At 53.4% G+C, this 25,933-nt stretch overlaps 1 protein-coding gene across 1 annotated transcript; it reads right to left on the bottom strand.

The window, feature by feature from the left end:
- Window positions 1-1,344: 1,344 nt before the first annotated feature.
- On the bottom strand, window positions 1,345-24,013 carry LOC102019673 (myosin-6). The gene is made up of 38 exons (XM_005377074.1): window positions 23,907-24,013; window positions 23,378-23,590; window positions 22,089-22,232; window positions 21,706-21,862; window positions 21,591-21,618; window positions 21,233-21,344; window positions 20,916-21,008; window positions 20,296-20,359; window positions 20,035-20,133; window positions 19,487-19,590; window positions 19,256-19,394; window positions 18,571-18,839; window positions 18,117-18,287; window positions 17,273-17,582; window positions 16,556-16,626; window positions 16,056-16,143; window positions 15,850-15,967; window positions 15,576-15,699; window positions 15,214-15,350; window positions 13,688-13,943; window positions 13,285-13,527; window positions 12,964-13,140; window positions 12,523-12,668; window positions 12,194-12,284; window positions 9,668-10,057; window positions 9,182-9,308; window positions 8,974-9,092; window positions 8,358-8,554; window positions 7,650-7,833; window positions 7,319-7,484; window positions 7,093-7,217; window positions 5,797-6,105; window positions 5,300-5,503; window positions 4,325-4,450; window positions 3,842-4,117; window positions 2,581-2,676; window positions 1,722-1,856; window positions 1,345-1,422 (listed from the first exon to the last, which is right to left on the bottom strand). The coding sequence occupies exons 2-38, from the start codon at window positions 23,576-23,578 to the stop codon at window positions 1,399-1,401; spliced, it is 5,820 nt and encodes a 1,939-aa protein (XP_005377131.1). The 5' UTR covers window positions 23,579-23,590; window positions 23,907-24,013; the 3' UTR covers window positions 1,345-1,398.
- Window positions 24,014-25,933: the final 1,920 nt, after the last annotated feature.

Here is a 25,933-nt window from a genome sequence, read left to right as displayed (position 1 = left end):
ACTTGGGAACCAGCCCTGCCTGGTCTGTGACAGTCCAGAGCAGCCAGGACTTCTTGCCCATTCTGAGGGGCTCAGCATGGCCCAGCTCCGTGGCTCCATCCATGCCGACTGGCTGTTCCCTCTCCAAGGCTTGTTGCTGCCCTAAGCACTATCCTCCTTCCTCTGGGGTGTCCCTTCCACTTGCAGGACTCTGCCCCCATGCCTTGCCCAGACCCTGGACCTCGAATTCTGTGGTGGAGCTTTGCTCCTTTGATGGTGACCTCTCCTGTCTTGGACTCTTCCTGCCTCCTGTTTCCTGTTCTCATATCCTTGAGTCCTGGCTTCTCATCTGATCAGGCAGCTTCTGCCAGGCTCTCCAGGCCCAGCACCAGCTGGGTTTCATGTTTCTCTCAAGCTCACAGTCCCCAGGCTTGATGCAAAGTTCATTCTCAAGAGTAGGTGACTGACTTGGAGGGTGGGACAGGATGGGCACTGCCTCAGAGGAGGGACAGAGAGGCCCATTTGGGGAGCGGGCAGAGGGATGCCAGGTAAAGGGATGAGGAGGTTGTCTGCAGAGCCGCGCCAGAAAGCCCCGTGGAGGTGATCAGGACCAGCTCAATCTCCTGAGCAGCTGTGCAGCTGGTCCTCAGTGGCGCTCAGAGACAGCAGGTTTGGGCCACACTGCATACGGATTTGGATTGAGCACCAGCTGGTCCCAGAGTGCTGGGAATGCCACCTGCAGAGGTGGGGTCAGGCCCTGGGGGTGACAGAGGGGGCTCCCTGTGGTTACTTCCAAGGGGCTGACTAGATGGGACCCTCCCCACATCTGTTCTCCGCACCTCTATCTCTGCCAGCTCTGAGCCTCTCCTGGCATCAGTGGGAGGGTCTTTTTGGAAAGGACAGTGTTCGGTGACAATTTTAACCTCTGTGGCCTCAGAAATTTGGGAGGTGAAGGGTAGTTTCGGCTTCAGCACCAAAGTTCTGACCCTCAGTGTCTATAATTGGCTCACCCTATTGCTGCCTTTATTTCCCCCCATTTTTTTTTTTTTTTTTTGGTATCAGGAATCGATCCCACAACCTTGCATTTTCCAGGCAGGCGCAGCACCACTGAGCTATATCCCCAACCCATTTTCTTCCACTTTTGAAATATCTCCTTCCCTTGCCCTGTGTGGTTGACTGAACAGAGCTGGGATTTGTGCTGCCAGGCAGGACACCTCCTCTGGGCTTGGTTTCCTCTGCTGTAGATGTGGGGTGCTTTGGCTCCCACAGCTTTGATACAGGGGCTAGAGCCACCCTGCTGTTGGGCCACCAACCCTCCTGCTCTAGGATGAAGGTCAGGTGGAAAGGACAAAGGACACAGGCAGGGTCAGGCACTCGTGTTTATTGTGGGTCGGCCACAGCCGGGTTCCACAGCCCCTGTCACTCTTCATCGTGCATTTTTTGCTGGAAGAGGAATAAGAGGCATGAGAGCTGGCAAGAAGGGTCCCTGGGGCTTGCAGGGGCCTAAGCTGAGGAGAAACCCTTAGAAAGGGAGAGGTCAGCTTCAGGGATGTTGGGGTCCCATGGTAAGGGTGCCTGTAGCTCAGGGGGCAGGTGTGGCCTTTCTGAGGGGGGGCTGCTGTGAGCAGGTGGGATTGTTGGGGCTGTCCTCGTACAGTGGGAGCAGCAGCTACTCTGAGGGACACACGTCAGAGGCCATGCTGGTGAGGGGGGACTACTGAACCCCGGGGGGAGGGACCCACCTTGGTGCCAATGTCACGGCTCTTGGCCCGCAGCTTGTTGACTTGGGACTCGGCAATGTCTGCCCGCTCCTCCGCCTCATCCAGCTCGTGCTGCACCTTTCGGAACTTGGACAGGTTGGTGTTGGCCTGCTCCTCCTGCGGCCGAGGGAGGATGAGGTGAGAGGGGCCATGGGAAGTGCATGTTTCCACTCTCTCAGCCCAAGGCACACACTCTGTCCCTGACCACTCACTCCTCACCCACGTTCCTGTTCATTCCCAAGGGTCTCCTGCCCCAGGCGTGGCACTTTCCTCAAACTTGTCCAGCACTCAGAATCCTTCTGGGTTACTCAGCCTAGCGAATCACATGCTGTCTGGCATCACCCCCTCCTCCGACTCTAATTCACTGTATCTGTTCCAGTCGTGACTCAGAGCCTTGCTGACCTGGGGTGTGCTCATCTTCCTGCATAGGTGTGCTCATCTCACCTTACTTCCACAATTTCCTGCCTGCTGGGATAGCTTCCCCACTGCCATGCACCAACTCAGGTCCCTTTCCTGGCCTACTTCCAGCTGTGTAGCCCCTTTTGTGTCCTCAGCACCATGTGCCCCTGTCTCATGTTAGCATCTCCACTGCCTTTTCTTGGACATAAGGTGCGTGAACTATAAACTAGGGCAGGCAGGTGCAGGGGCAGACGCAGCACTGCTTTTGTGAACTTGTGTAGCCTGACACACCTCTGAGAATATTGGACATGTAAAATGAATGCTTTGAGAGAGTTACAGATTAGAACAGACCTCTGTCCAGGTCCCACAGTGGCAGATACTCATTGGCTCACACATAGTAGGAGTGTTACCAATGGTGGTGGTGGGGGAACCACAGACTCACCGCCTCCTCAGCCTGGCGCTTGTAGGCCTTGACCTTCAGCTGCAGCTTGTCCACCAGGTCCTGCAACCGCAGCAGGTTCTTCTTGTCCTCCTCTGTCTGGGAGAGGTGGGTGAGAGAAAGCGGTTTTGGGGAAGGAGCAAGTACAATGACCTTTTCCTCCCCCCTCCATGCCACTGTTCTCCTCAGGACTCAGTTGGCTCTCCTTCCATGTCAAAGAGGTGGTGAGGAAGATTCCATCTCTGACGTCATTTGTAAATGAAAGGGGTGAGGCACGCTTCTCAGTCAGGAATTCACAAAGCAGTTTGATCCTACAGCTGGAAGTGGAGGGAGGATCTGAGAACCAAAGAGAATTTCCTAACGTGCTCATATGGAGACACCTGGTCTGTTCCAGCCTCAACAGAGCCGTGGATGGAGCTCCCACCTGGAGCAACATGAGGTACCAGAGGAGTGATAACAAGGAAGGCAGAAAGAAGAGGGGGGTATCATTGCTCATATTATTCTAATCTATCATAGTCCAATATTCTAGCTCACTGCACAGGGCCGGAAGTCAGGCACCAGGATCACTGGCTTCTGTGTTGTTTGATCGTCAGCATCTCCATGTTACTGTATGTACTAGGAGGCCATTTCCACTTGTGTTCATGCCACATCTGTAATCTCTTTCCTGTGCCTCTGGTGTCTATCTGTCAAATGGATTAACACTTTCATCTCCTCAGTTTTTCCTTCCCAGGATACTGTGAAGGGCAAGAGCAAAAACTGACTTGGGAAATGGAGGTCATAGAATATTCTGAGATCTTTTATTAGGGCTTCTCTTGTCCCAGACTTTCCAGGGAAGATCACCAAGTCATTTTCCATCACCTCACTCTTGTTCCTAAACCACACGATCTCCCTTCCCCTTGGGCTGGTAGAAGGTGGAAAGATTCCTTGGACTATTTTGAAGCCTTCACATAGTACTTTGGGTTATTAAAACTCTGAAGAAATGCTGATAAATGAGATTTCAGGAAGTAGAAGTAGATTCTTCTTTGCTACAAAAATTTATGGACTCAAGCTGAAGTGGCCCCAGAGAACGTGAAAGGAACTTAATCTATGGACAGCATCTCAATTAGTTGTTAACACCACTGCATTTGGACTACCCTAGACAGCACCTCAAAGACAGGAGGGCTGCCTGGCCTTCCTGGACAGTGGCTCAGCAGGGTCCCTGTGTGTGCTGGGGGTGCAGCTGGAGAAGCTGTGGCACATCTACTCCCGACCCCCCCACCCGCACCTGGTAAGTGAGCTCCTTGATGCGACGCTCACTCTTCCTCATGCCCTTGACTGACTCCGCGTTGCGCTTCTGCTCAGCCTCCAGCTCGTTCTCCAGCTCCCGCACCCGGGCCTCCAGCTTCTGCAGCTGCTTCTTGCCGCCCTTGAGGGCGATCTGCTCGGCCTCGTCCAGCCGGTGCTGCAGGTCCTTAATGGTCTGCTCCATGTTCTTCTTCATGCGCTCCAGGTGGGCGCTCGTGTCCTGCTCCTTCTTCAGCTCCTCTGCCATCATGGCGGCCTGGGCATAGGAGAGAGGATAAAGGACTTGAGTCTGGGCCCTGGGCTTCTTCCCTCTCAAGGACCTCTGCTCTCCAATCTGTGATGTTTTCTCCCCAGGCTCTCAAACTCATGGAGCTGTAGAGTCAGACTGTCATAAGAGCACAGTGGCCTGGCCTGGAGCAGACCTGCATTTGTGTCTGAGGGAAGGTGGGAAGGGGGGCCTCACATCCGTGATGGCCTTCTTGGCCTTCTCCTCAGCATTCCTGCACTCCTGCACCGCTTCCTCCACTTCGTTCTGGAGCTGGGTCAGGTCTGACTCCATCTTCTTCTTCTGATTGATGAGGCTGGTGTTCTAGATACAAACAGAGTAAACCATCAAATATATACTTTTACTTCATTCTGCACTTTTATCTAGAGAGAATTAGAAGTGGTCATTAAAAATAAAAGCCCTGCTTTTAGGATACTCTTTCTTTGGTACCAGCTTTCTCTTTTCCTGTGAAGATGGATATGTTCTAGATATTATACATATAATCATCCAGCTCTGAAGAAATACCTCAAATGACAAAAGGTCTGCAATTCGACTTCCGAGCACTTTAATAAAATATTTACATGAAAATATTCTAAGGGAAGTAGACATAATTTTTTTTCACCAGGATAGTCTGGAAATGATTATAGCTACAGAAAGAGTGTAGTGAGCTAAAGAACAGGGCATGAATCAGTGGTAGAGTTGTTCAGAACCAGGCTAAAAAAAAAAAAAAAAAAAAAAACAGGCTCCACAGGACACTGCAATAGATGGGTACAAACATTCATTGCAGAGTATGACTAGAAACTGCCAGGGGGGCAGAAATGGTGTTCCACCCAGAGATCGGTTGGCAAGGAGAAGCAGTTCTGCTTCTTTTATCTTCCTAACTCTTCTCTTTACAGAGCGAGTCAGCAGGCTGTGTTCTAGATCAAAGATACCGAATAGCAGCTGTCTACTATGCCCAGATTTGTGACTTTGGTAGCTATCACCAATCACACATGACACTCAGCTTCACGGTAGCAATTCTAGTGGTCAGTACTAACAGATAAGAGTTGGCCCAAGAGGCAAAATACTCCATGATCCTGGTTGGACATGCTCACTCAGAACATCTGGTTTCTACAGATGTCCTGGGCTCTGACACTCAGCAGGTTTCCACACCATAGCTCCTGATCCCCTCACCTGGGAGTGCAGCAGCTGCACCCGCTCGCTGGTCTCGATCAGCTCCTGCTCAGCCAGCTTCCGAGACCTCTCCGTCTGCTCCACGACCACACGCAGCTCCTCCAGCTCAGCCTGCAGTAGTGTGTTGCGCCGCTCCACGATGGCGATGTTCTCCTTCAGGTCATCGTTGGCCCGGACTGCGTCATCCAGCTGGATCTGGGTATCCTGTGAAGAATACGTGATGGGGAGAGGCCTGAACCTTGTACTTCCAGAGCCCCCATTGGGGTTTGACATATCCCATATTCATCACGTCTTGTCACCCGGAAGAAGAAGGGCATATCCCTCATCTATTCTCTAGTCAGTGCACGATTTGAAGCTTTCAAATTCAGGAGGTACATGGCTCCCACTTTCTCATATTTGTTATCTCAAGACTCCTCTGGTCTTCACCCGCTGCTCCTGCTGCACCTTAAACTCTGAATTGCCCCCCTGCCCTTTCTAAGAGCCCCAGGCCCTGTTACTTTTAGATGCGCTTGGGCGATCTTCAGGTGCTTCTGGGCTTCCGACGCTGTTCTGTTGGCTTGGCTGAGCTGGATCTCCATCTCATTGAGGTCACCCTCCATCTTCTTCTTCACCCGCAGCGCCTCATTGCGGCTGCGCGTCTCTGCGTCCAGCGAGGTCTGCAGCGAGTCCACCACGCGCAGGTGGTTGCGCTTGGCCTGCTCCATCTCCTCGTCCTTCTCTGCCAGCTTCCGCTCGATCTCTGCCTTAATCTGGTTGAACTCCAGCTGGGCACGGAGGATCTTGCCCTCCTCGTGCTCCAGGGAGGCCTGAGGGTGGGGTGGGGTGGAGGAAGACAGTCAGGGCCAGGGCAGCGTGGGACTAGGAGGCCAAGAGGCTGTAGGCCTCAGCCAGGAGTGAGGACTGGATAAGAGCTAGGAAGAGATGGGAGGCTGGCCCTGCACCAGGGTGCTGTAGGGGAGATCTATAGCACTCTCTGGGCTCCCTGAGTCCTGAGGCTTCCTCTATGGAAGAGGGTTTTAACTTCCCCATTATCAGATCCTTGGTACTAATGTGGCAGAAACTCCTGACCCACCTAAAAAAAATCACAGAGAAGGGAGAAATGTCTATATTCACAAATCCAAAACTCTCTTTGTTCTTTGATTGTCTGGTCCTTCATCATTTTTTATTTTCCAAACTTGCAATTGAACCTAGGACCTTCACATTGAGCTACATTTTATTTTTTTATTTTGAGACAGCACCTCAGTAAGTTGCCCAAGCTGGGCTAAAACTTGCAGTCTTCCTGCTTCAGCCTCCCAGAGTGTCGGAATTACATGTGTGTACTACCATGCCCCGCCTTGGGACTATTCTCAGGTTTTTAAAAATGTGCAGTGATATAGCTAATAGCTAATATATATATTGTTTGAGTGTAGAACCTCATCTGATTGTGCACATAGTCTTGTGAGGCGTGTACGTTAATAACATCTTAAGGACACTGAGGCACAGAGAGGTCAAGGACCTTGTCCAATAACACAGTGGAGCTCCTCAAGCAGATTGTGGACTCCCAAACCCATGTCCCTCCTCACTGTCTGAACAGTTATGATGGCTTCAGAAACCCTGGCAAGAAACAAAACCTTCTTGGCCTAAAATCAGACCAAAACATTTTCCTTGTGCATACTCTGACTTTGGAGGTCATCACGAGGAGCGGGAAGTGGATAGACAACCTTGTACCCAGTGGGTCAGGGTCGGTCCCAGGCAAAGGTGAGGTGCAGACAGCAGAGCAGACTGGGGAGCAGGAGAGAGATCCAGGCCCTCACCTCGGCCTCCTCCAGGGCTGACTGCAGCTCCAGCTTCTCTACCTCCAGCTGCTTGCGGACCTTCTCCAGCTCGTGCACATTCTTTCCTCCTTCTCCCAGCTGCTCAGTCAGGTCTGAGATCTCCTCTGGGGGTCAGAGAGCAAGAAAGCGCAATCATCTGAATTAGTCCTGGCGCTCCCAAGGGGACGGAGCCCTGTGGCCCCTCGGACCCCCTGGGCCAGCTCACCCTGCAGGTTCTTGTTCTCCCGCTTGAAGGTCTCCAGGTGCTCCAGCGACTCCTCATATGCATTCTTGAGCTTGAACAGCTCGGTGCTCAGGGAGCGCGCCTCCTTCTGGGACGACTCCAGCTCTGACTGCGATTCCTCGTACTTCTGCTTCCACTCAGCCAGGATCTGCAGGGGACGCGGCTCACTGTGCTGCCCAGGTGTCCCAGGCCCCTCGCCTGGGCTCAGCCCTCCTCCCCTGGCTGCCCGGAGGATGGTTCTGGCCTCGCACTGACACTGTCCCCCTGCTGCCCCTGCCGCACATGCTGGCTGTCATCCTGGCCCACTGCGCACCTTGTCGAAGTTCCTCTGCTTCTTGTCCAGGGCTGCGGCTGCGGCGTTGGAGCGCTCCACGTCCACCATGAGGTCCTCAATCTCGTTCTGTAGCCGGTGCTTGGTCTTCTCCAGGGATGAGCACTTGGCGTTAACGGCCTCCACAGCCTCCTCAGCATCTTGGAGCCTCTGGGCCAGCTTCTTCCTGCCCAGGGTAATGTGTGTGACTACTTGGGAACAGTGGGGCCCTGGGACCCTTTCTGTTCTGTACTGCCATTGAAGACCCAGCCCCTTTCCACAGTTCCTAGGATAATGGAACTTCAGCCTCCAGAGGGGGTCAAGGCTACTGGTGCCCAGAATAGAGTCCACCAAAATAAGCTGCCTAGGCACCACCTCTCTCCATGCAGGGGTATCTGGCTGGTAGCACCTCCCATGCCCACCCTAGGCTGAACGACGAGTGCTCCTCTGACCAACAAGCTTTTTGCTCGTCTTATACGTGAGCATCAGGTATAACCCGGGCCAAAAGCTCGCCCGTCACAGGAAGTGGGTCAGGGCCAGCCAGGGTTTATAGACTGCAGGATCCAGGCTTTCTCTCCAGCACCTCTATTCCCCATCCTTTCATCTCTCCCACCCCAAACCTCTTTCCTATATCCACTCTGACTGTTCCCATCCCCGGTCCTCTTGTTCCTTCCTCTCTGAGAACCAGGGTGGGGACCATGCGGAGCTCACTTGGCCTCCTCCAGCTCCTCGGTGCGCTGGATGGCGTCTGTCTCATACTTGGTCCTCCACTGGGCCACCTCTGAGTTGGCCTTGGACAGCACGCGCTGCAGCTCGGCCTTGGCTTCCATCTCCTCCTCGTACTGCTCCCGCAGCAGGTCACAGTCATGCCGGGCTGACTGCACCGCATGCGCCAGGGCGTTCTTGGCCTAGGGAGAGGGGCAGCCACCAGGAGTTAGGAGGGAATCCCTGTCGCTTGTTCTCAAACTCATGTGCTCAGGAGACCCTCCCACTTCAGTCTCTCCAGTGTCTGGGAGCACAGGTGTGCATCACCATGGTTAGCTTTCCTCCTGCCGCATTCTCTAGATCCTTCTATCTGTTTACTTCAACAGAGCCCCAGCGTCAGCCAGCTTGGGGGTGAGGTGGAATCTCCACGTCTTTGGTTTCTTGATTTACCCACCCCTTACAAATAAGAAGCATTAAGTGAGTCTGGCTTTTGCTTAGTGGGAGTATAGAACCTTGACTGGAGACCTTTTCATTATAGCAGCCTCCAGGTCTGTTTCTGAGTTGAGAGTCATTGCCCAGGGCTTCCATCAAACCTGTCTCACTGGGCCCCACTGGGCCTGACCTTGCCCTCCTCCTCCAGCTGCCTCTTGAGGTCCTCCAGCTGCTGGTTGTAGGAAAGCTTGCCTCGGGTCAGCTGCGAGATCAGCGCCTCTTTTTCCTCTAGTTGCCGGGCCAACTCTCCTAGAGGCAGAATAAAGGTTTTGTGGCATACTGAAGAGGGCAGCAGCATCCTACCCAGGGCCAGCGCAGGGTTTGCCAGGGGCACTCACCATTTTCTGTCTGCAGTTTGGCTCGCTGGGTGGTGAAGTCATTGAGGGAGCGCTGGGCCTCATCCAGCTTCACGCGGTACTCATTGGCCTGGTCCTCCAGCGTCCGGGACACTTTCTCCAGGTTTGCCTTTAGGCAGTAGCGGACACAGGGAAGGTGAATGTGGGAAAAGTCAGAGAAGACAGAGTGACCAGGTCCCCCAGACAGAGGAAGGAAGAGAGGATCAAGGTAGAGAGAGCACAGGGTGTAAGGGGGTGGTGACCCAGGCATTGTATGTGTGTGTGTATGGGAGGCTTAGTCTGAAGAAGGGACCTGAATGAAAGCGGGGAGGAAGGTGAAAAGACAGACATGGGTGAGCACCAGAGAGGGGCTGGGAGGAAGGGAGAGAAGACCAAAGGGAGGAAGGAAGTGAGAATGACAAGAGGGATGGCAGACAGAGAAGGCACAGGTGTGGGGAAGGAGGGGTGGGGGAGGCTGAGAGGGCCCACCTTGGCCTTGATGATCTGCTCCATGTTGGAGGTGACATCGTCCAGCTCCAGCTTGAACTCGCTCTTCTCCTTCTCCAGCTTCTGCTTCACCCGCTGCAGGTTGTCGATCTGCTCGCTCAGCTCGGCCACGCTGTCCGCGTGCTTCTTGCGCAGCGCCGCGGCCGTGGCCTCGTGCTGCAGCGTGGCCTCCTCCAGGTCGCGCCGCATCTTCTGGAACTCGGCCTCGCGCTTCTTGTTCATCTCGATCTGCACGGAGGTGGCGCCGCCGGCCTCCTCCAGCCTCTCGCTGATCTCCTCCAGCTCGCGGGACAGGTCTGAGCGCAGCTTCTCCACCTTGGCGCGGGCAGTGCGCTCGGCCTCCAGCTCCTCCTCCAGCTCCTCGATGCGGGCCTGAGCCGGGACACAGGGGCTCAGACCAGCGCCAGACCCTCCATGGGAACCCCTGACTCTGCTCTAAAAGACTCCCAAGTACTTCAATTCCTATCAAGCGGCGGTTCTCAAATAGGGGCAATGCTGTGCCTGGGGGTACAGTTGACTATGTCTGGGGAACTTTTAAGTTGGCATGGCTTGGTAGTGAGGGTACACTGGCATCTAAGTGGGTCAAGGCCAGGGATGCTGGTAAGTACCCGATACTGCACTGGCCATCGATAGGAACTGGGTTAAAGCTGAATCACTGAAACTCAGCCTGAACATTTGCATCCCTGAATCCTGAGTGTGTGTTCAGAGGGGCGTCCGGAGATCTCCTGAGATAGGCATTATCAGAGTCCACAGATTTACTTGACACTGCTCTGCTAATGATAAGACAAGAAAATAGGTGCTTGTATTTTTACAAATATTTGCAACAATATACCTAAAAAAAATCAAATACTATAGTAATTTTCTTCATTAACCATGAAGTCTAATTGGCCAGAATTTACTTACTTACTCTGGGGCTGGGTTCTAGCTTGACTGCTTTCTTCCAGGCCAACCAAGGTGATCTTCTCTTCATTATGCCCCTATCTTGTTGTTCTGGCCTTAGCCTTGGTCTTAACTAAATTTTGAGAAGATTCTATCCACCATTTGAATGACCTGTTGTTTGGGTAGCCAGGAACAAGGAGGCTTGGTGGGATCCCATTCACCTGGGATAATGGATGGCTTTAAGGGATAGCAGGAAGCTCCTGCAGCTTTACTGAACTGCAGCAGTGGAGAAAGAGAACCTAAATCTCTACTTCCAGGATGGAGAAGGTGAGACTTTTGCAGAAACGAGGAGCAGCCCTAGCTCATTGCCAAGATCTGGTGAGGATAATCACACTCTTGTTTGGGTCCAAGAAGCCAGGCAAGTTGCTGAGACCCAGAAAAGAAGAACATGGGGGTGGGTCAGAATACTGGCCAATGCACAGGAGGAGAACCCAAGAAGCTGGGAAGACAAATTACAAGAAGCAGGCAGCTGGTGCCTGAGCAGCCCAGAGGAGCGGAATTGTGTCCATATGGTAATTGCAGCCTGAACCACAGGTCCTATGAGCTGAGGGGAGACTTCTTCCTGCTAGCCATAGTCTGCTCAGAAAGTGAGAGGACCAATCTTGTCTCCAATAGTTGAGCATCTGTTTTTACTGTGTCCAGATCTGGCTATGCAGCTTCTGCAGCTATAAAATGGAGACAGTACCTGCCTTATTGGATTTCCAGGAAAACCTACAAGTAAAAGCACATCAGTTTGGGGTAACTTATGGCTTTTTTGAGATGGGGTCTCATTGTGTTGGGTAAGGCTAGTTGTAATTCTGGGATCAAGTGATTCTCTGGGCTCAGCCTCTCAAAGAGCTGGGACTACAGGTGCACCCACCATGTCTGGCCTAGGCCCTTCCTTCACTATCCTCCCACAGAGGGATGGGAGAGTAGAGGAGAAAAGAATATCTTCTTATTGGTAGCTGGCTGACTTTAACCTTGGTTATATTACAATGACATTTATATAGAATTTCCTAATTGACAAAGTGGTTTCATATACTTTATCTCCTCTGGTCCTGTAGAGTAGGTATTGGCCCATGTTATGGATAAGAAGAGAATCTGAGGATCAGGGAGGGTAAGTGATTTGCTTAAGGTGGTTGGAGCTGACTGCCTATCAGGAGCACCTGTGGAGGCTCAGCTTGCATTGGTGGCTGAAGTCAGTACTGGGAAGAAGATGAACCCAACAGCCCATAGGAAGGTGCTCCATGAAGGTTCTTCTCACTCCCATGCAATGGGCAGAAGTACCGAAGGAAGGGTAGGGTAAGAGGAGAATCGAGCTCCACCACTTGTCCCAGAGTAGAAAGTCCATGAAGCACAGCATATTGCATAAAGAGGAACCCTTTTGTAGGTACAACTCTCCTCCAAGATATAGCTTTGCTGCACTGATACATTCTTGTCAAGAAAACTAGGGCAAGGGTAGTGCTGCCTGGAAGTCAGGGATGGTCGGGGCTCCAGGGATACCTGGAGTTCTAGATATTGTCTAGAATCCTAAGCAGTTCCCACAGCCTTGGGTGGGTGTCTCCTTGGCTGCACCAAGAAGAATGTTACCTGGTTTTCCTTCAGTTTCTTCTGCAGCTGAAGAGCCAGTGCCTGCTCATCCTCAATCTTACTGTTTTGCTGATTAATTTCAAACTCCTTCCTGGAAGAGAAGAGGGTAGTGCCCAGTGGTCCTCCCTACTCTGAGCCCATTCTCTTTTCTTGCCTCAGCATGCCAGAACCAGCTCCCTCCTTTCTGGCACAGAGTAAAGGGGGAAGCCTGTGACGGCCCTCAGAATTCCCAGTGTGTGTGCCCAGGGCAAACCCAGCTGTGAAGGGGCGGCACTGTGTGCTCAGGCCAGACACCGCCTGTGGCCCCTCAAGATGCTGTAGGTGCTTACTTCTTGAGCTTTTCTTCCAGCTGCTGCTTGTCATTCTCCAGGTCCATGATGCTCTCCTGGGTCAGCTTCAGGTCACCCTCCAGCTTCCGCTTCGCCCGCTCCAGGTCCATGCGCACCTTCTTCTCCTGCTCCAGGGATCCCTCCAGCTGGTAGAGAGAGAAATGAATAAAATCTAGAACACCTGAAATCCGCAGTTCATGTTCTTCTGCTTGCTTTTAAGCTTGAAGTCCACTGGGATCAGAAGTCAAACCAGCAGAGATATCCTGCAAACACAAAGGATTCAGAAATCCAGCCCAGTGAGGAACTACAATGAGGGGAAAGGGGAGGAAAAAAGGCACCAGGAGCCATAGAAGATAATTACAGGGATCAAGAACCCCTTGACCATTGGTTAATGGCAAAATCTTGATCTGAGAGAGATAGAACATGGTTTTTACTACTCACATCATCCACCTGCTGCTCCAGCTTGACCTTAGCCTTGGTCAGGGTGTTGACCTTGTCCTCCTCAGCCTGAAGGTCATCCAGGGCCTGCTGGTGGGCCTCTTGCAGAGCTTTCTTCTCCTTGGTCAGCTTGGCAATGATCTCATCCAGCCCAGCCATCTCCTCTGTCAGGTTCTTTACCTGCCAACCAAAGCCCCCACCCCTTCAGAACCAAAGGCCAACAGCTAAGGACATCAGTGGGAACCTCCATGCCAAGGACCAGCACCTGACTCTGGTCTGGAATCTGAGGAGACCTGGGCTGGGGCCAGAGGGGGCTGCCCTCACCTTGTTCTCTGTTGCATGCTTCTCCTTCTCCACCTTGGCCAGTGTCAGCTCCAGGTCATCAATGTCCTTCTTCAGCTCTGAGCACTCATCTTCCAGCTTTCTCTTCTTGGCAGTGAGCTCGGCATTCATCTCCTCCTCATCCTCCAGCCTCTCATTCATCTCCTTCACTTTGGCCTCCAGCTGGATCTTGTTCTTGATCAGCTGGTCGCAGCGCTCCTCTGCATCATTGAGGTTGTCTTGTTCCTGGGAGAAGAGGACAGGGAAGAAGCTGGTGGTTAAAGAGAGGAAATATTCAGAGACTTAAAAAGAGCCAGCATTTCTAGACTCCAGCTCCTGGTGATGTGATGGGCTATACTCTAGGAGAGAAGAGGAGAGAGATGAAGAGATTGTCACACAGCCTCACTGCCTGCACTTGGAGCTGCAGGTCGTTCTTCTCCTGCAGCAGGGACACCATCTTCTCCTCCAGCTCCTTGCGGCGAGACTCGGATTTCTCGAGTGCCTCTTTGACGCGCCCGAACTCCTCCTTCATGGTGGCCATCTCCTTCTCTGTTTCTGCGCTCTTCAGCAGTGGCTTGATCTTGAAGTAAAGCTTCATCCATGGCCAATTCTTGACACCCATGAAGGCCCGAATGTTCCACTGGATTACCAGCAGGGCATCCCTGACAAGGAAACATGGAGGCAGGCAGTGACCCTATAATAGAGCCCTTCCCAATCACGGGACAAACTGCATGTGTCTTCTCTAGCATCTAGCAAGTTCGTAAGCACCAGAGGCAGGAGCCTGTCTTGTAGCCCCATTGCACGTATGCACTCCCAACCAAATAGCACTGCACTGAATATGGAATTGCTCCATAAAAATGTAATTTGATTCAACAAAAGTGTAGTTTATATCTTCCTTCCTGGAACAGTAGCAGTAATGGAAGCTACCACTTCTAAAGTGTCTACTATGATCAGTGTTTTTATGCTGATGAGAACCTCAACTATGTTAAAATTGTATAATGTTTCACCTTTAAGAATGTCTCCAGTATATACATTATGAAGCATGAAAATGACTGTCCATGAACCCACCACCCAGCAAAAGTCAAAGCATTACCAGCTGTTAGTGATTGTCTCAGACTATACATATTCTTTTGAGACTTTTTTTGTACTGGGGTTTGAACCTAGGGCCTTTGCACTGAGCTACCTCCCCAGGGTCCCACTAAGTTGCTGAGCTGTTCAGGCTAGACTTGACCTTGTAATCCTCCTCCCTCAGCCTCCCAGAGTTCTGGGATTAAGACTTGCTTTTGTTCATTCAACAATATACTTTTAAGGTGCAAACATAAGGTGCAAAACATTTAGTGTGGTTCACTACTTTTCATTGCTCTATGGTATTCCACCAAATGGTTATACAACCATTCCCCTTTAAATGGAAATTCAGGTTGTTTCCAGATCTGCACTATTATGACCAATGCTGTTATGCAGAATCTTTTTTTTTTTTTTTTTTGGCTCTTGGTATACAGGTATGGGAGTTTCTCTGTGGGTGGAATTGCATTCAGGGGTGACACTGAAAAGTATGTGATTGTTCAGCTTTAAAAGACAGGGCTAGGGCCAGGAATATAGCTCAGTGGAATCATGCCTGCCTGGCAAGCATGAGGTTCCAAGTTCGATTCCCGGTACAAAAAAAAAAAAAAAGACAATGATAAATCATTTTTCAAAGAGGTTGCTCAATATAAGTTTATACTCCTGTCAATGGTAGGTCAGACTTCTTTTTTTGTCAATTTAGTGTTTTAAGATGGAGTATTTAAAAAATAATTCAAAATTAGGTGCAGAGTGGTAAAGTAACTTGCCCAGGCCATCTACTTTAGAGCCAGGATCCGAATCCTGGTCTTGTGGTCCATGCTATTCGGCAGTTCTCTGGCATTTCAGGTGCCTTTCCCTTCCTCCCCGCCTCACCTGCGCTCCACAATCTTCTTGAACTCGACACGCATGAGCTGGCCCCGGGACTGTGCTTGGATGCGGGTAATGATGCGGCTCAGCCTCTCGTCTCGCATCTCCTCCAACAGCCCCAGCAGTCCTGCCTTGAAGAACACCTGTGGGCAAGGGGTAGAAGCAGTGTTTAAGGGGTAGAAGCAGGTCTGAGGGAGCTCTCAGGAAGCCCAACCCCATGCATCCTAGAACAAATACACAACACAGGGAGAAATGCAGCCTGGTTTGCAGTCCATGCATCGGGAAGGAAGCCAGGAAGCAGGGGGCTGCCTCATCTTCCGTCTGCTTCATGTGACAGGGACACCTGCCCCGTAGGACTCAAGACTCACCTTGGTGTGGCCAAACTTGTACTGGTTGTGGTCAATATCCAGGGAGCCTAGCAGCTTCTCTGCCCCTTTCCTGCTGTCAATGAACTGCCCCTCGGGAATGGCTGCTGGGTTCAGGATACGATACCTGGGGAGGGAAGTGCCCAGCGTCACCCTGTTCTGCCAGGATCTGCTCGCCTGCAGAATTCCAGGGCCACCTGCAGACCCCCACCCCCACATGGCATCCCAAGCTCCCGTGCTGCCTGTGCTCCCTGAGCTTGGCAGCCCCTGTGCCCACCTCTGCCGGAAGTCCCCATAGAGGATGCGGTTGGGGAAGCCCTTCCTGCAGATGCGGATGCCCTCCAGCACACCGTTGCAGCGTAGCTGGTGCATGACCAGGGGATTTTCCATCACCCCTACAGCAAGGGGGGAAGGGAAAGGGTCAGTCTCAGGATAAGTGGATGCCAGGCATCATGTCCAAGACTAAAGCCTTTATGTGGTTACCTGGAGCCTTTCGTTCATTGGGGATGATGCAGCGTACAAAGTGAGGATGGGTGGTCCTTAGGTTGGTCATCAGCTTATTCAGATTTTCCTGGGGATGGATGAAGGTAAGGAGTTAGTAGCCACAAGGACCTTCTCTTGTGTCCCTTAGCCTTGGGACCCAGAGATCCTGCCACCAGAACTATTAAAGGGACATATAATTTATGACATGAGTTCATGCTTGTGTATAATTTTCTTTCTTTCTTTCTTTCTTATCTTTTTTTTTCTTTTGACAGGGTCTTCCTATGTAGCCCAAGCTGTCCTCAAACTTGCAGTGATCTTCCTGCCTCAGCCTCCCAAGTGCTGAGATTACAGGCATGTGCCACCCCACCTGACTTTGTGTAGAATTTTCACACCGAAATGACCACATAGCTCTAGCTTCTGTCATCCCTTGATTCAGAGCATCAGGGTAGGGCAGCTCTAGATTTACCCACCACGATATGGAATCTCTGAGCCTTTCTTACCCGGTGGAGAGCGGACACTGTCTGGAAGGATGAGCCTTTTTTCTTGCCTCCTTTGCCTTTTCCACTATCCCCTAATAAGAGGAGAAGGAATGATGAGCATGAGCTTGAAGGTGGAGGAGTTCTGGGGTCGAGGCGAGCTCTGGTTCTCAGTGCTGTGGGATTCCCACCAGCTGTTCTCCAAGTCTCAGTTTTCCACAGGATGGAAGTAACTGCCGCTAAATGCTGCAGAGCAGACTGCGCAGGAGTAGGTATGCTGGGCAGCTCAGCAGTAGGTACTGAATAGTGTCAGTGACTTCTTGTTCTTCCTTTTGACCCTACCTTTCTTTTTTATGTCTTCCCACTTTCTACTTCTCTATAGCTCCTCATTCTGTCCACACTCTTTTCTTCTTTCTCTGAACTGGAGACCCATTTTTTTTTTACACTCGTTCAGTGATTCTGTGAATGTGTATTGAGAAGTCCTGCAATGGCTCCATGATGGGCAGGGGACAGTGACTGGGGACAGTGACTTGTGTTATGTTTCCTGACCCCCAGCTGCTCAGTCTTGAAGAAACAGATGTGCGCACCAACATCCATAATGCAAGGGAGAAAGTGGAAAGTACTACAGTGGGGAGGTACAGAGAGCCAACAGTGGGCTGTCCTGACTCATGGGCTCCCCTGCCTGCCTCTGGACACTGCACCTACAGAAGTCCCCTGACCCAGCTCACCAGTATCACTTACCAGTATCAGCAGAAGCATAGGAGGAGAAGAGTGTGGCCATGAGCTTGAGGGAGGACTTCTGGTACAGGGCCACCACTGTCTCATTGAGTGGGTCCTTGTTCTTTTCCAGCCAGCCCAGGATGTTGTAGTCCACGGTGCCAGCGTAGTGGATCAGGGAGAAGTGAGCCTCTGGCTTCCCCTTGATGTTGCGTGGCTTCTGGAAGTTGGCGGACTTGCCCAGGTGGTTGTCATACAGCTTGGCCTTGAAGGTCATGTCGGTGGCCTTGGGGAACATGCACTCCTCCTCCAGGATGGACATGATGCCCATGGGCTGAGGGGAGGAGAGAGTGTCACCAAGTGTGCATCATGCAGTTGGAAGTGGAGTCTGTTCTACAGTCCTCGTGTGCTTGCAGAGATGCTCTTGGGGTGGAAATGTATTCGGCTCAGTGAGGAGGACAGTTATCTACTGACGGGCACCTGTTCCAGCTTTCCCCAAGTGGGGAACTTTGGTGATGACAGAGGGACCTTTGTGAAAGTCTAGGAACAGGGCTGCTATTGGGAATTTACTCACCACTGCATCGCCCAGATCCCTGAGAGGAGATGAAAACACACCACCTGACACTTGCTGGTCCTTGGGTGTGTAAACGAGGGCCAGACCTGCTGGGGGGGGGCATCCTGCAAGTGCCTATCCTCCACGGGTCTGCTCTCAAGGCCCTGGGTGCTAGACCAACAAAGGGCTCTAGGAACGGAGGCTTGGGATTCTTTGGCCCCACTTCTGCTAGTCAGACCATAACCCCCAGAAGGGATGGGGCTGCCACTCGGTCTGGGGTGGCAGAGGAGGAGACGTGGCGGGGGCCGGCAGCACCTTCTCGATGAGGTCAATGCAGGCCTGCAGGTCCATGCCAAAGTCGATGAACTCCCACTCGATGCCCTCCTTCTTGTACTCCTCCTGCTCCAGCACGAACATGTGGTGGTTGAAGAACTGCTGCAGCTTCTCATTGGTGAAGTTGATGCAGAGCTGCTCGAAGCTGTTGAACTGCAGAGGGGTGAGGGCGGCAGTGGTTCAGGTGGGAGGGGTCAGTGGGGTCAGCCCAGCATATGTCCTGCCTGAACCCAGCAGGGGGCAGCTGGTCCCCTCCAAGCCAAGTTAGGGTAGTGGGGATGGTGGTGTGGGTTTCCCTGAGGACAGGGACGATGACTGCCATGGCACTGCATGATTCCTGCTGGCTTCCCAGCCCGGCCCCCAGCTGGCCCTGCACAGTGACTGTGATTGTGTGAGTGAGTGAGCGATCATCCTATTCTCAGGGCCCTGAACTCACATCAAAGATCTCGAAACCAGCGATGTCGAGGACTCCTATGAAGTATTGACGTGGCTGCTTGGTCTCCAGGGTGGCATTGATGCGCGTCACCATCCAGTTGAACATCTTCTCATACACGGCCTTGGCCAGTGCTCCAATGGAGTAGTACACCTGCTGCACGTTCTGCCCCTTGGTGACATACTCATTGCCCACTTTGACCCGAGGGTGACACAGCCCCTTGAGCAGGTCGGCAGAGTTCAGCCCCATGAGGTAAGCAGACTTGTCAGCATCTGGTTGAGAAGGAAATGACATACTGCTTTCAATGACCTTTGTTCCCTCCCCTAACTCACTTCCCGTCAGTGCAGCTGTGTTTGTGGGAGGACCTCCTGGCTGCTCATCTCCCCCATATCCCTGCTCCTCCTCACCCCCATCCTTCCCTTCTAACTACCCCCATTTGAAGATGATGGTGGCCAGAGGCCTGGCAGTGCTCTCACTGTCCCTGGAAAGGCTGCTCTCTGGCTGTCTGCTTCTGATTTTCTTCCAGTGTTTTTGTTGTGGTCCAAACTATCCTGTTGTCAGCCTCTTCTCTAAGAATTGTTGAAAGAACCTTTGGATGCAGCATGGAAGACCCAGTGCCCAGGGCCTGTCTCTGGCAACAGGGGCCAGCAGGTCCCTCCCCGCAGCCCTGCCTGTCTGCCCTGCGCACCTTCGGTGCCGTCTGGCTCTGCCTGCTCCTCCCGCTGCTTCTGCTTGAACTTCATGTTTCCATAGTGCATGATGGCGCCCGTCAGCTTGTAGACACTGGCCTTCTCCTCTGCAGTGAAGCCCAACACGTCAAAGGCACTCTGGCACAGAGCAGGGAGCACAAATGGTGGTTAGATGGTGACCTGGGAGCGTGCAGGAGCCCTCACACGGCCACCCCAGCCTCCTCACTCACATCGGTGGCCATGAGCTCCTCGGAGTCGTCGATGGAGGCCACGGACACCTCTCCCTGAGACACGAAGGCGTAGTCATAGGGGTTGTTGGTGAGCAGCAGCATGTCTGCGCCAGGCAAGGGCGGGCAGCACAGGAACACAGCGGTGAGGGGAAGGCAGGGAGTGTGGAGGAAAGGAGAATGGAGGGGACAGAGGAGAGGAGGGCAGAGAGTGGGTAGAGAAGAGGAGAATCAGCAAGGAGAGAATCAAAAGGCAATGAAGGCTTAGAGAGGGCACTTGAGAAGGGAAGACCCAATGTCCAGACAAAACGGAGAGGAGGTGCTGGGGGAACGACAGGAGGGGGAAGAGATGGCAGGTAAAGAGAAGGAAATGATGGGCAGGGAGTGGAGAACATGCCAAGGGAAAAGTGGAAAGATGTGAGATGTGGGACAAGGCATGTGACTGTGTTCTAGGGAGGCAAAACAAGATGCAGGCCAGTCCTGGGGGACCCGCCCTGCACACAGGCAGGCTTTGGGGTGGGCAGCAGGCAACGGGCTCAGGCCGGGCTCACCCAGCAGCTCTGGCTTCTTGTTGGACAGGATCTGATAGAAGATGTGGTAGTTCCTCTCAGCCTTTAGCTGGAAGATCACCCGAGACTTCTCCAGCAGATCTGAGGTGGGGAGAGGGGAGGAAGACAGGTGAGAAAGAGAGCTAGCAAAAGGGAGGCGTGTGTACCTGGAGAGGTGATGGAGGGAATAACCAGACTGGCCGCCGCTGGGGAAGGAGGCAAAGGCGTACGGCCCAGGGGATGAACAGGCTCCCTGGTACTCACAGGTCTCTATGTCTGCAGAAGCCAGCTTTCCGGTGGCTCCAAAGTGGATCCTGATGAATTTCCCCTGTGTGTAGGTGGCACAGAGTAAAGGAACTGACCGAAGAGACAGACTGAAACTTTGGACCTCGATTTAACCCAGACAGCCCTGGATGGTTCTGGAAGCCCAGGTTCTTGTGTGGTCCTGCTTCACAGATATCGCTGCCCTGCTCCGCAGCTGGAGGCACTGGGCTCAAAGAGGTGGGGAGTTGCTGAGCACACAGAAAGTCCAGGCTTTGGCTCCAAAGCCTGTGCTCTTTTCTTAATCCACTGCAAGACAGCTTTGAAAATATTCAGAAGGTAAATCTAAAATACGACCCAAATCAGCTCTGTTACTTGGTTATGGACAACTGTGGTGACCCTGAGCCTCTTTTGTGAGGTTGGCAGAACTCAGGGAGCCAGGCTGTGTGGGGAGGGTTTGGAGCTAGTGAGTCTTCATGTGCCTGTATGTGTGTGTGTGTGTGTGTGTGTGTGCTTGTTGGTCCCCAAGCAGACACGATGCGATCAACTGAGTGTGCTGGCTGTCATCTCAACAGTATTCCCTTTCTTGTCAAGGCACTTGGCAGTGGTCAAGGATCACTCACAAAGCGGGAGGAGTTGTCGTTCCGGACAGTCTTGGCATTGCCGAAGGCCTCCAGGGCGGGGTTGGCCTGGATGATCTGGTCCTCCAGGGTGCCCTGTGAAGGAGCATGGGGCATGGGGCTCATCCTCCGCCCACCTCCTGGCAGACCCTGCTGAGCAGGCCCTGGTGAGTAGGCTGGGGCTGGATGATTAGTTGGGGGGTCTGTGGCTCCAAAGGGCCTCTGACCTCAGAGGGTGTGTCCCTGACCAGAAGGGGGTTTCACACTGTGCCGGCCCTGCCCCTACCCCTTGGCTGCTGTGCCTGTGGCCCCCACAGCACCTTGTTGGCATTGGGACTGTCCTTCTTGCCACGGTCACCTATAGCTGCAATGCTGGCAAAGTACTGGATGACACGCTTCGTGTTCACAGTCTTCCCTGCTCCGGATTCTCCGCTGGGGTCAACAAAGACCAATCAGCACCCAGCATTCCTGCTGTTGTCCACACAGAGCCTAGCGCCCCACATACTTTCTCTCCCAGGCTAGGCCCCCAGAGCCCAGTACTATACAGGATTTTCCCTCTGAAAAGAGCCCTGCACCCACACTTTCTGCAACCACAGCCTGAAACCTCTCCTCTTGCACCCTAAGAGTCAGCCTGGGGGACTGCACCCCAGCCCTTGTGGGTAGATGGTGCTTGCTCACGTGATGAGGATGGACTGGTTCTCCCGATCTGGAAGAGAGGAGCGGCAGTGGGGTCAGGGCTGGGGGCCCAGCTGGGCGTGGGGCTTGGGGGCACAGGCTGGGGGGCCAGGCTCACCCGTCAGCATGTACTGATAGGCGTTGTCGGAGATGGAGAAGATGTGGGGCGGGGCCTCACTCCTCTTCTTGCCCCTGTAGGCGGCCACCACTTCAGCATTGTACACTGGCAGCCACTTGTAGGGGTTGACAGTGACGCAGAAGAGGCCTGAGTAGGTCTGGATCCAGAGACAGGGCCAAGCATGAGATTGGTGAGGAGAGCCCAGGCCAGGGCGCCCCAGGTCACCTAGCTAGCTCTTCTCTTTCTGCAGCTGACCAGCAGTGGGCAGGGGAGTGGAGAGGGGCTACTTTGGGACAATCCCTACTCAGTCTCTTTAGGAGCATATCCCTGGACTACGTAAGCCTCTGTCAGCAGGGGAGGGTGTCCCTGCAGCCGCCACTCACGTAGATCATCCAGGCTGCATAGCGCTCCTTGAGGTTGTACAGCACCGCGGGCTCGTGCAGGAAGGTCAGCATGGCCATGTCCTCGATCTTGTCAAACTTGGGCGGGTTCTGCTGCATGACCTGGTCCTCCTTCACCGTCACTGTCTAGAAAGAGAGCATGGAGTGGTAGGATGGGATGACCACATTCTCACCGGTACCTTTGTTAGCCCTTGCTTGCCAGCCTTGCCCTTTTACCTCTTTCCAAGGACACATCCTGGACTCCGCCTTGCTCCCTAGCTCTTTGCTAGTCAGTGCTCCAGCCCTTACACCAGTGCTTGCCCAGGACGCAGTCCCCAGCTAAATTTCTTGCTCAGTCTCTCCCACCTACAGACCAGCATAGGGCCCCTTATCTTACCAGTTCTCCAGGCCCTGTCACCTTATGATGGTCACCTCCCAGCCCTCATGTTTCAAGTATCTAGGGGCAAACCTGGGGACTGGCAGCTCTCAGCTCTGTGCACACCTCACCCTGGCCCTAGAGCCATCTCCTGCGGCAGTACTCGAGGACATCAGTGCCTTGGTCTGCACTGCCCATCAGTCACTGTTGGTGTGATTTGATTGGCACCAGTCAGTTTGCCATGGTCTGATCTCATTAGATCCTGCCAGTAGGAATTCTAGCAATCTTATAGCAGAGAAGTCTGGCTGTGGCTCTGACTGATTACACGATTTGCCAGCACCGTGACCTGCTAGTGGCTGACTTGAGATCAGAATCAAAGTCCCTGTTAGTTGTTGCCCACTATTCCAGTCTCAGTGAGATGCAGCGTTCAGCCAGCAGATCAGAGAGGCCACCTCTTTGAGCCCTGCTTGCACCTGAAGCAGTTTCATGGCTGGTATGAGCAACCCAGGGAGCAGGGGTCTCTGAGTGCTGGCCACTGGCCCCAGCACTGAGCTCTGACCTCAAAACTGGCCTAAGAATTAGCTCCTGTTTAGGTGAAGGGAATTTGAGGAAGTGGACCCATGGAGGAAGCTGAGGCACAAGGAAGAGGGATGCCATACCAGAAGGGAAGCTTCATTTAATGCTGTGTCTGTGTCCGTATCTACAAGGCCCCTCTGAGGAGAAAAGCAGCTGCTCCAGACCCTGCCCAGCATCCCCTCTGGCAAAATGCATGCATCCTTGGGGTGATGCCCAATGTATGTGCCCCGGTCCCCTGTGGAAGCTCAGATCTGGCCTCCTGAGACCCCTATAGGTGGTTCCAGGCCCATTTTCCCCTAACACCTTCCCTCTCTGTGCCCTGCCACTATGCCCCACTCACCTTGCCATTCTCTGTCTCGGCAGTGACCTTGCCCCCCTCCCGTGACAGGATCTTGGCCTTGACAAACTCCTCTTTGTCATCAGGCACGAAGCACTCGGTGCGGATGTCGAAAGGCCGAGTCTGGGCCTCCAGACGCTCCTTCTCTGACTTCCGGAGGTATGGGGCAGCCTCCCCAAAGTCGGCCATCTGGGAGTCTGTCATCGTGTGGCTCTTCTGAGGCAAGACAGTGGGGAGCCGTTACTTCTGAGGTGAGGCCATACTTCTACACGTGGCCTTGCCCTTTGCCCCACCAAGTCTTCTCGCTCTCCTATCTCCATCCCATTAGGGCCCCAACTCGACCCACTGTCTCTCCTGACTTCTGCTTCCCTTACCCTGAGTCTCTTTAGGAGGGACTCAGCAGAGGGTTTGTGTGGGATTGGCTGGAATTTGCCAAAGAAAAGTGCCGAGCTTCCTGGAGGAGAGATGGGGCCCCCAGTCCAGCAATCTGGTTTGTCCTGGGGTCTGCAGAGAACACTGGGATGGCTCTCACCTAGTTATTTCTTCACAGAGAATCCTGAAGAATCAGGACCACAGGTAGAGCAAGGTGCCCTGAAGATGCAGCCAGGCTGGAAGAACAGCAAGAGAAAGAGCAACAGAAGCAGCAGGTCAGCTGGGAGGAAGAGGCTGGACACCGCCAGCCAGATTCCACTGAACAGATAGACACAGGGAGGGAGACACAGGTGCACAAGGAGGAGCAGGAAGGATGCGGAGGGTGTAGCTCAGTGGAAGAGCCCTTGCCTACCATGCACAAGGCCCTGGGCTCCGCCCCAGTGCTGCACACACGTGAAAAGAGATGCAGAGCTCGTAAGAATGGGACGGCTGGGCTAGGGTGTGGACACAGGGAGAGAGGCAGGAGATTAGAACACACAGCTAAGAAGGAAGGACAAGGGAGAAAGGCAGGCAGAGAAACAGGTTGGGGTGAGTACCGACAAAGACCAAGAGGCAAGATAAAAAAACCAAGATGAAGGGAAGCAGGCTTCCAAAGGAGGGAGGGAGAAGTGGGCAAGGAGATGCACAATGGTGGGGCAGAGAAAGGGAGAGTCCTAGGAAAAGTATCTGGTGTTCCCAGAGGCAACTTCCTGGGAAGGACGGCAGTTCTGGAAGCCTCTGACTGACCTGCACCCCACTCCCAGGGAAGGCAGGGTCCCCCGGGGTGAGGGCTGCCTGGACTGGCTGCAGAGCCTCCACCCCAAACTCTCTCTTACCTGGGCTGGAGGAATCTCCGCCTGTCCTCCAAGCTCCAGTTCCTTTATATCGTACTCCCCCACCCTGCTGCCTAAATTTGGAGTTCTTCCGGTGGGACCCTCCCTCCCGCGTGTGGCCCCTCCTGGCTCCTCCTCCCTGATCCCTTGGCTCTGGAGGTGACGGGAGGACACCAGAGCCCCCAGGTTTGTCCATGAAAGGTCTGTCGCCCTGGCCCCTCTGGCTGCAGGGCCTTTTTTTAGTCCTTGGGCACATTCCTCCCCTCCAAAGTCCGATGGGCAGATAGAGGGAAGACAGGGCTTTCTCGCATGCCCTCCCCCTCCCCGCCATGGCGCTTACCTCAGTTATTTTTAATCTGAAGGGTGAGTTGAGCACACTGGGTGAGGGTCACCTTCTCCTGCAGGCCAAATCCTCGTCACCTGGCCCCCAACCACTGGCTCCCCTGCCTGGTTCTTACCCTCTCCTTCCACATTGACTGTTCTTGTGCCTCTGTGCTCTGCAGACCTGGAGTCTCACAGTGCTGGGGCCTGGGGGCTGCAGCCAGGATGCCCAGTGAGGGCATCCACTCTTCAGCTCCATGACTCAGTTTCCCTTTGTCAGGAAAAGAATTCCTGTGCTGTCCTCTGCACAAGCCCTGTGCCTGGTCTCTACCCTAGGTTACCAGGCGTGTGCCACACACACATGCAGATTTTTGTTTATGCAACTTACTTAAGCTTGCTGATGTTCTTACTTGCTTTTACTCACACTGATGCACACATTTGCACACCCCCATTGGCACACATAGGTTTTTTTACCCTCTCACTGCCACGCTCCTCTTGTAGTATGGATGTGGTATGGGTGTGGAGAGGTGTTAATCTCAGGGCCTGAGGGAGGCGGGGTGGGGGGCCTGCTCTCTTCTGCCTCTCTGGGCTGCCAGAGGATGCAGGTGCTGCTGAGGGTGACTGCGGCATGGGCAGGCCTGGGGATTTACACCAGTTGGGCCCTAGGCTCTGCATTCCTGGGGTGTGGGGCTCTGAGGACTGTGCTCCCCAGGTAGAACCCTGGCGCCCGTGCCAGGGGCTGAACTCACAGGGCCCCTTCATGGTGTCCTCACATGCCCAGGCCCTCAAGCCACCCCTCCCCACCCTCCAGTGCTGCTCCCTCGCAGGCCACAAGTGTCGGGTCTTCAGCAGGCCGTGCCTGATGTGACTAAGTGGACATTGTGTTCAGGAAACAAAGCCAGACTCCCCTGATCTGGCTTTGCCGTACACCCTCACACCCAGGAACACTCTCTCAGCCCCCCTCCCACCCCATCTACTGTCACCTCTCAATATA

Source organism: Chinchilla lanigera, unplaced genomic scaffold (genome assembly GCF_000276665.1).
Source record: "Chinchilla lanigera isolate Chin_1 unplaced genomic scaffold, ChiLan1.0 scaffold00008, whole genome shotgun sequence".
Taxonomy (NCBI): domain Eukaryota; kingdom Metazoa; phylum Chordata; class Mammalia; order Rodentia; family Chinchillidae; genus Chinchilla; species Chinchilla lanigera.
Note: the sequence above shows the minus strand (reverse complement) of the source record. Positions and strands in the feature narration are given on the sequence as shown.

Bases quoted from the DNA above. Each gene is read 5' to 3' on its own strand.
- LOC102019673 (XM_005377074.1), bottom strand. From the start codon at position 23,578: ATGACAGACTCCCAGATGGCCGACTTTGGGGAGGCTGCCCCATACCTC. The intron at 21,863-22,088 runs GTGAGTGGCGGC...CTCTGGATCCAG, and splicing joins ATGCAGCCTGGATGATCTAC to ACCTACTCAGGCCTCTTCTG. The intron at 1,423-1,721 runs GTGGGTCCCTCC...TTCCTCTTCCAG, and splicing joins GCCGTGACATTGGCACCAAG to CAAAAAATGCACGATGAAGA.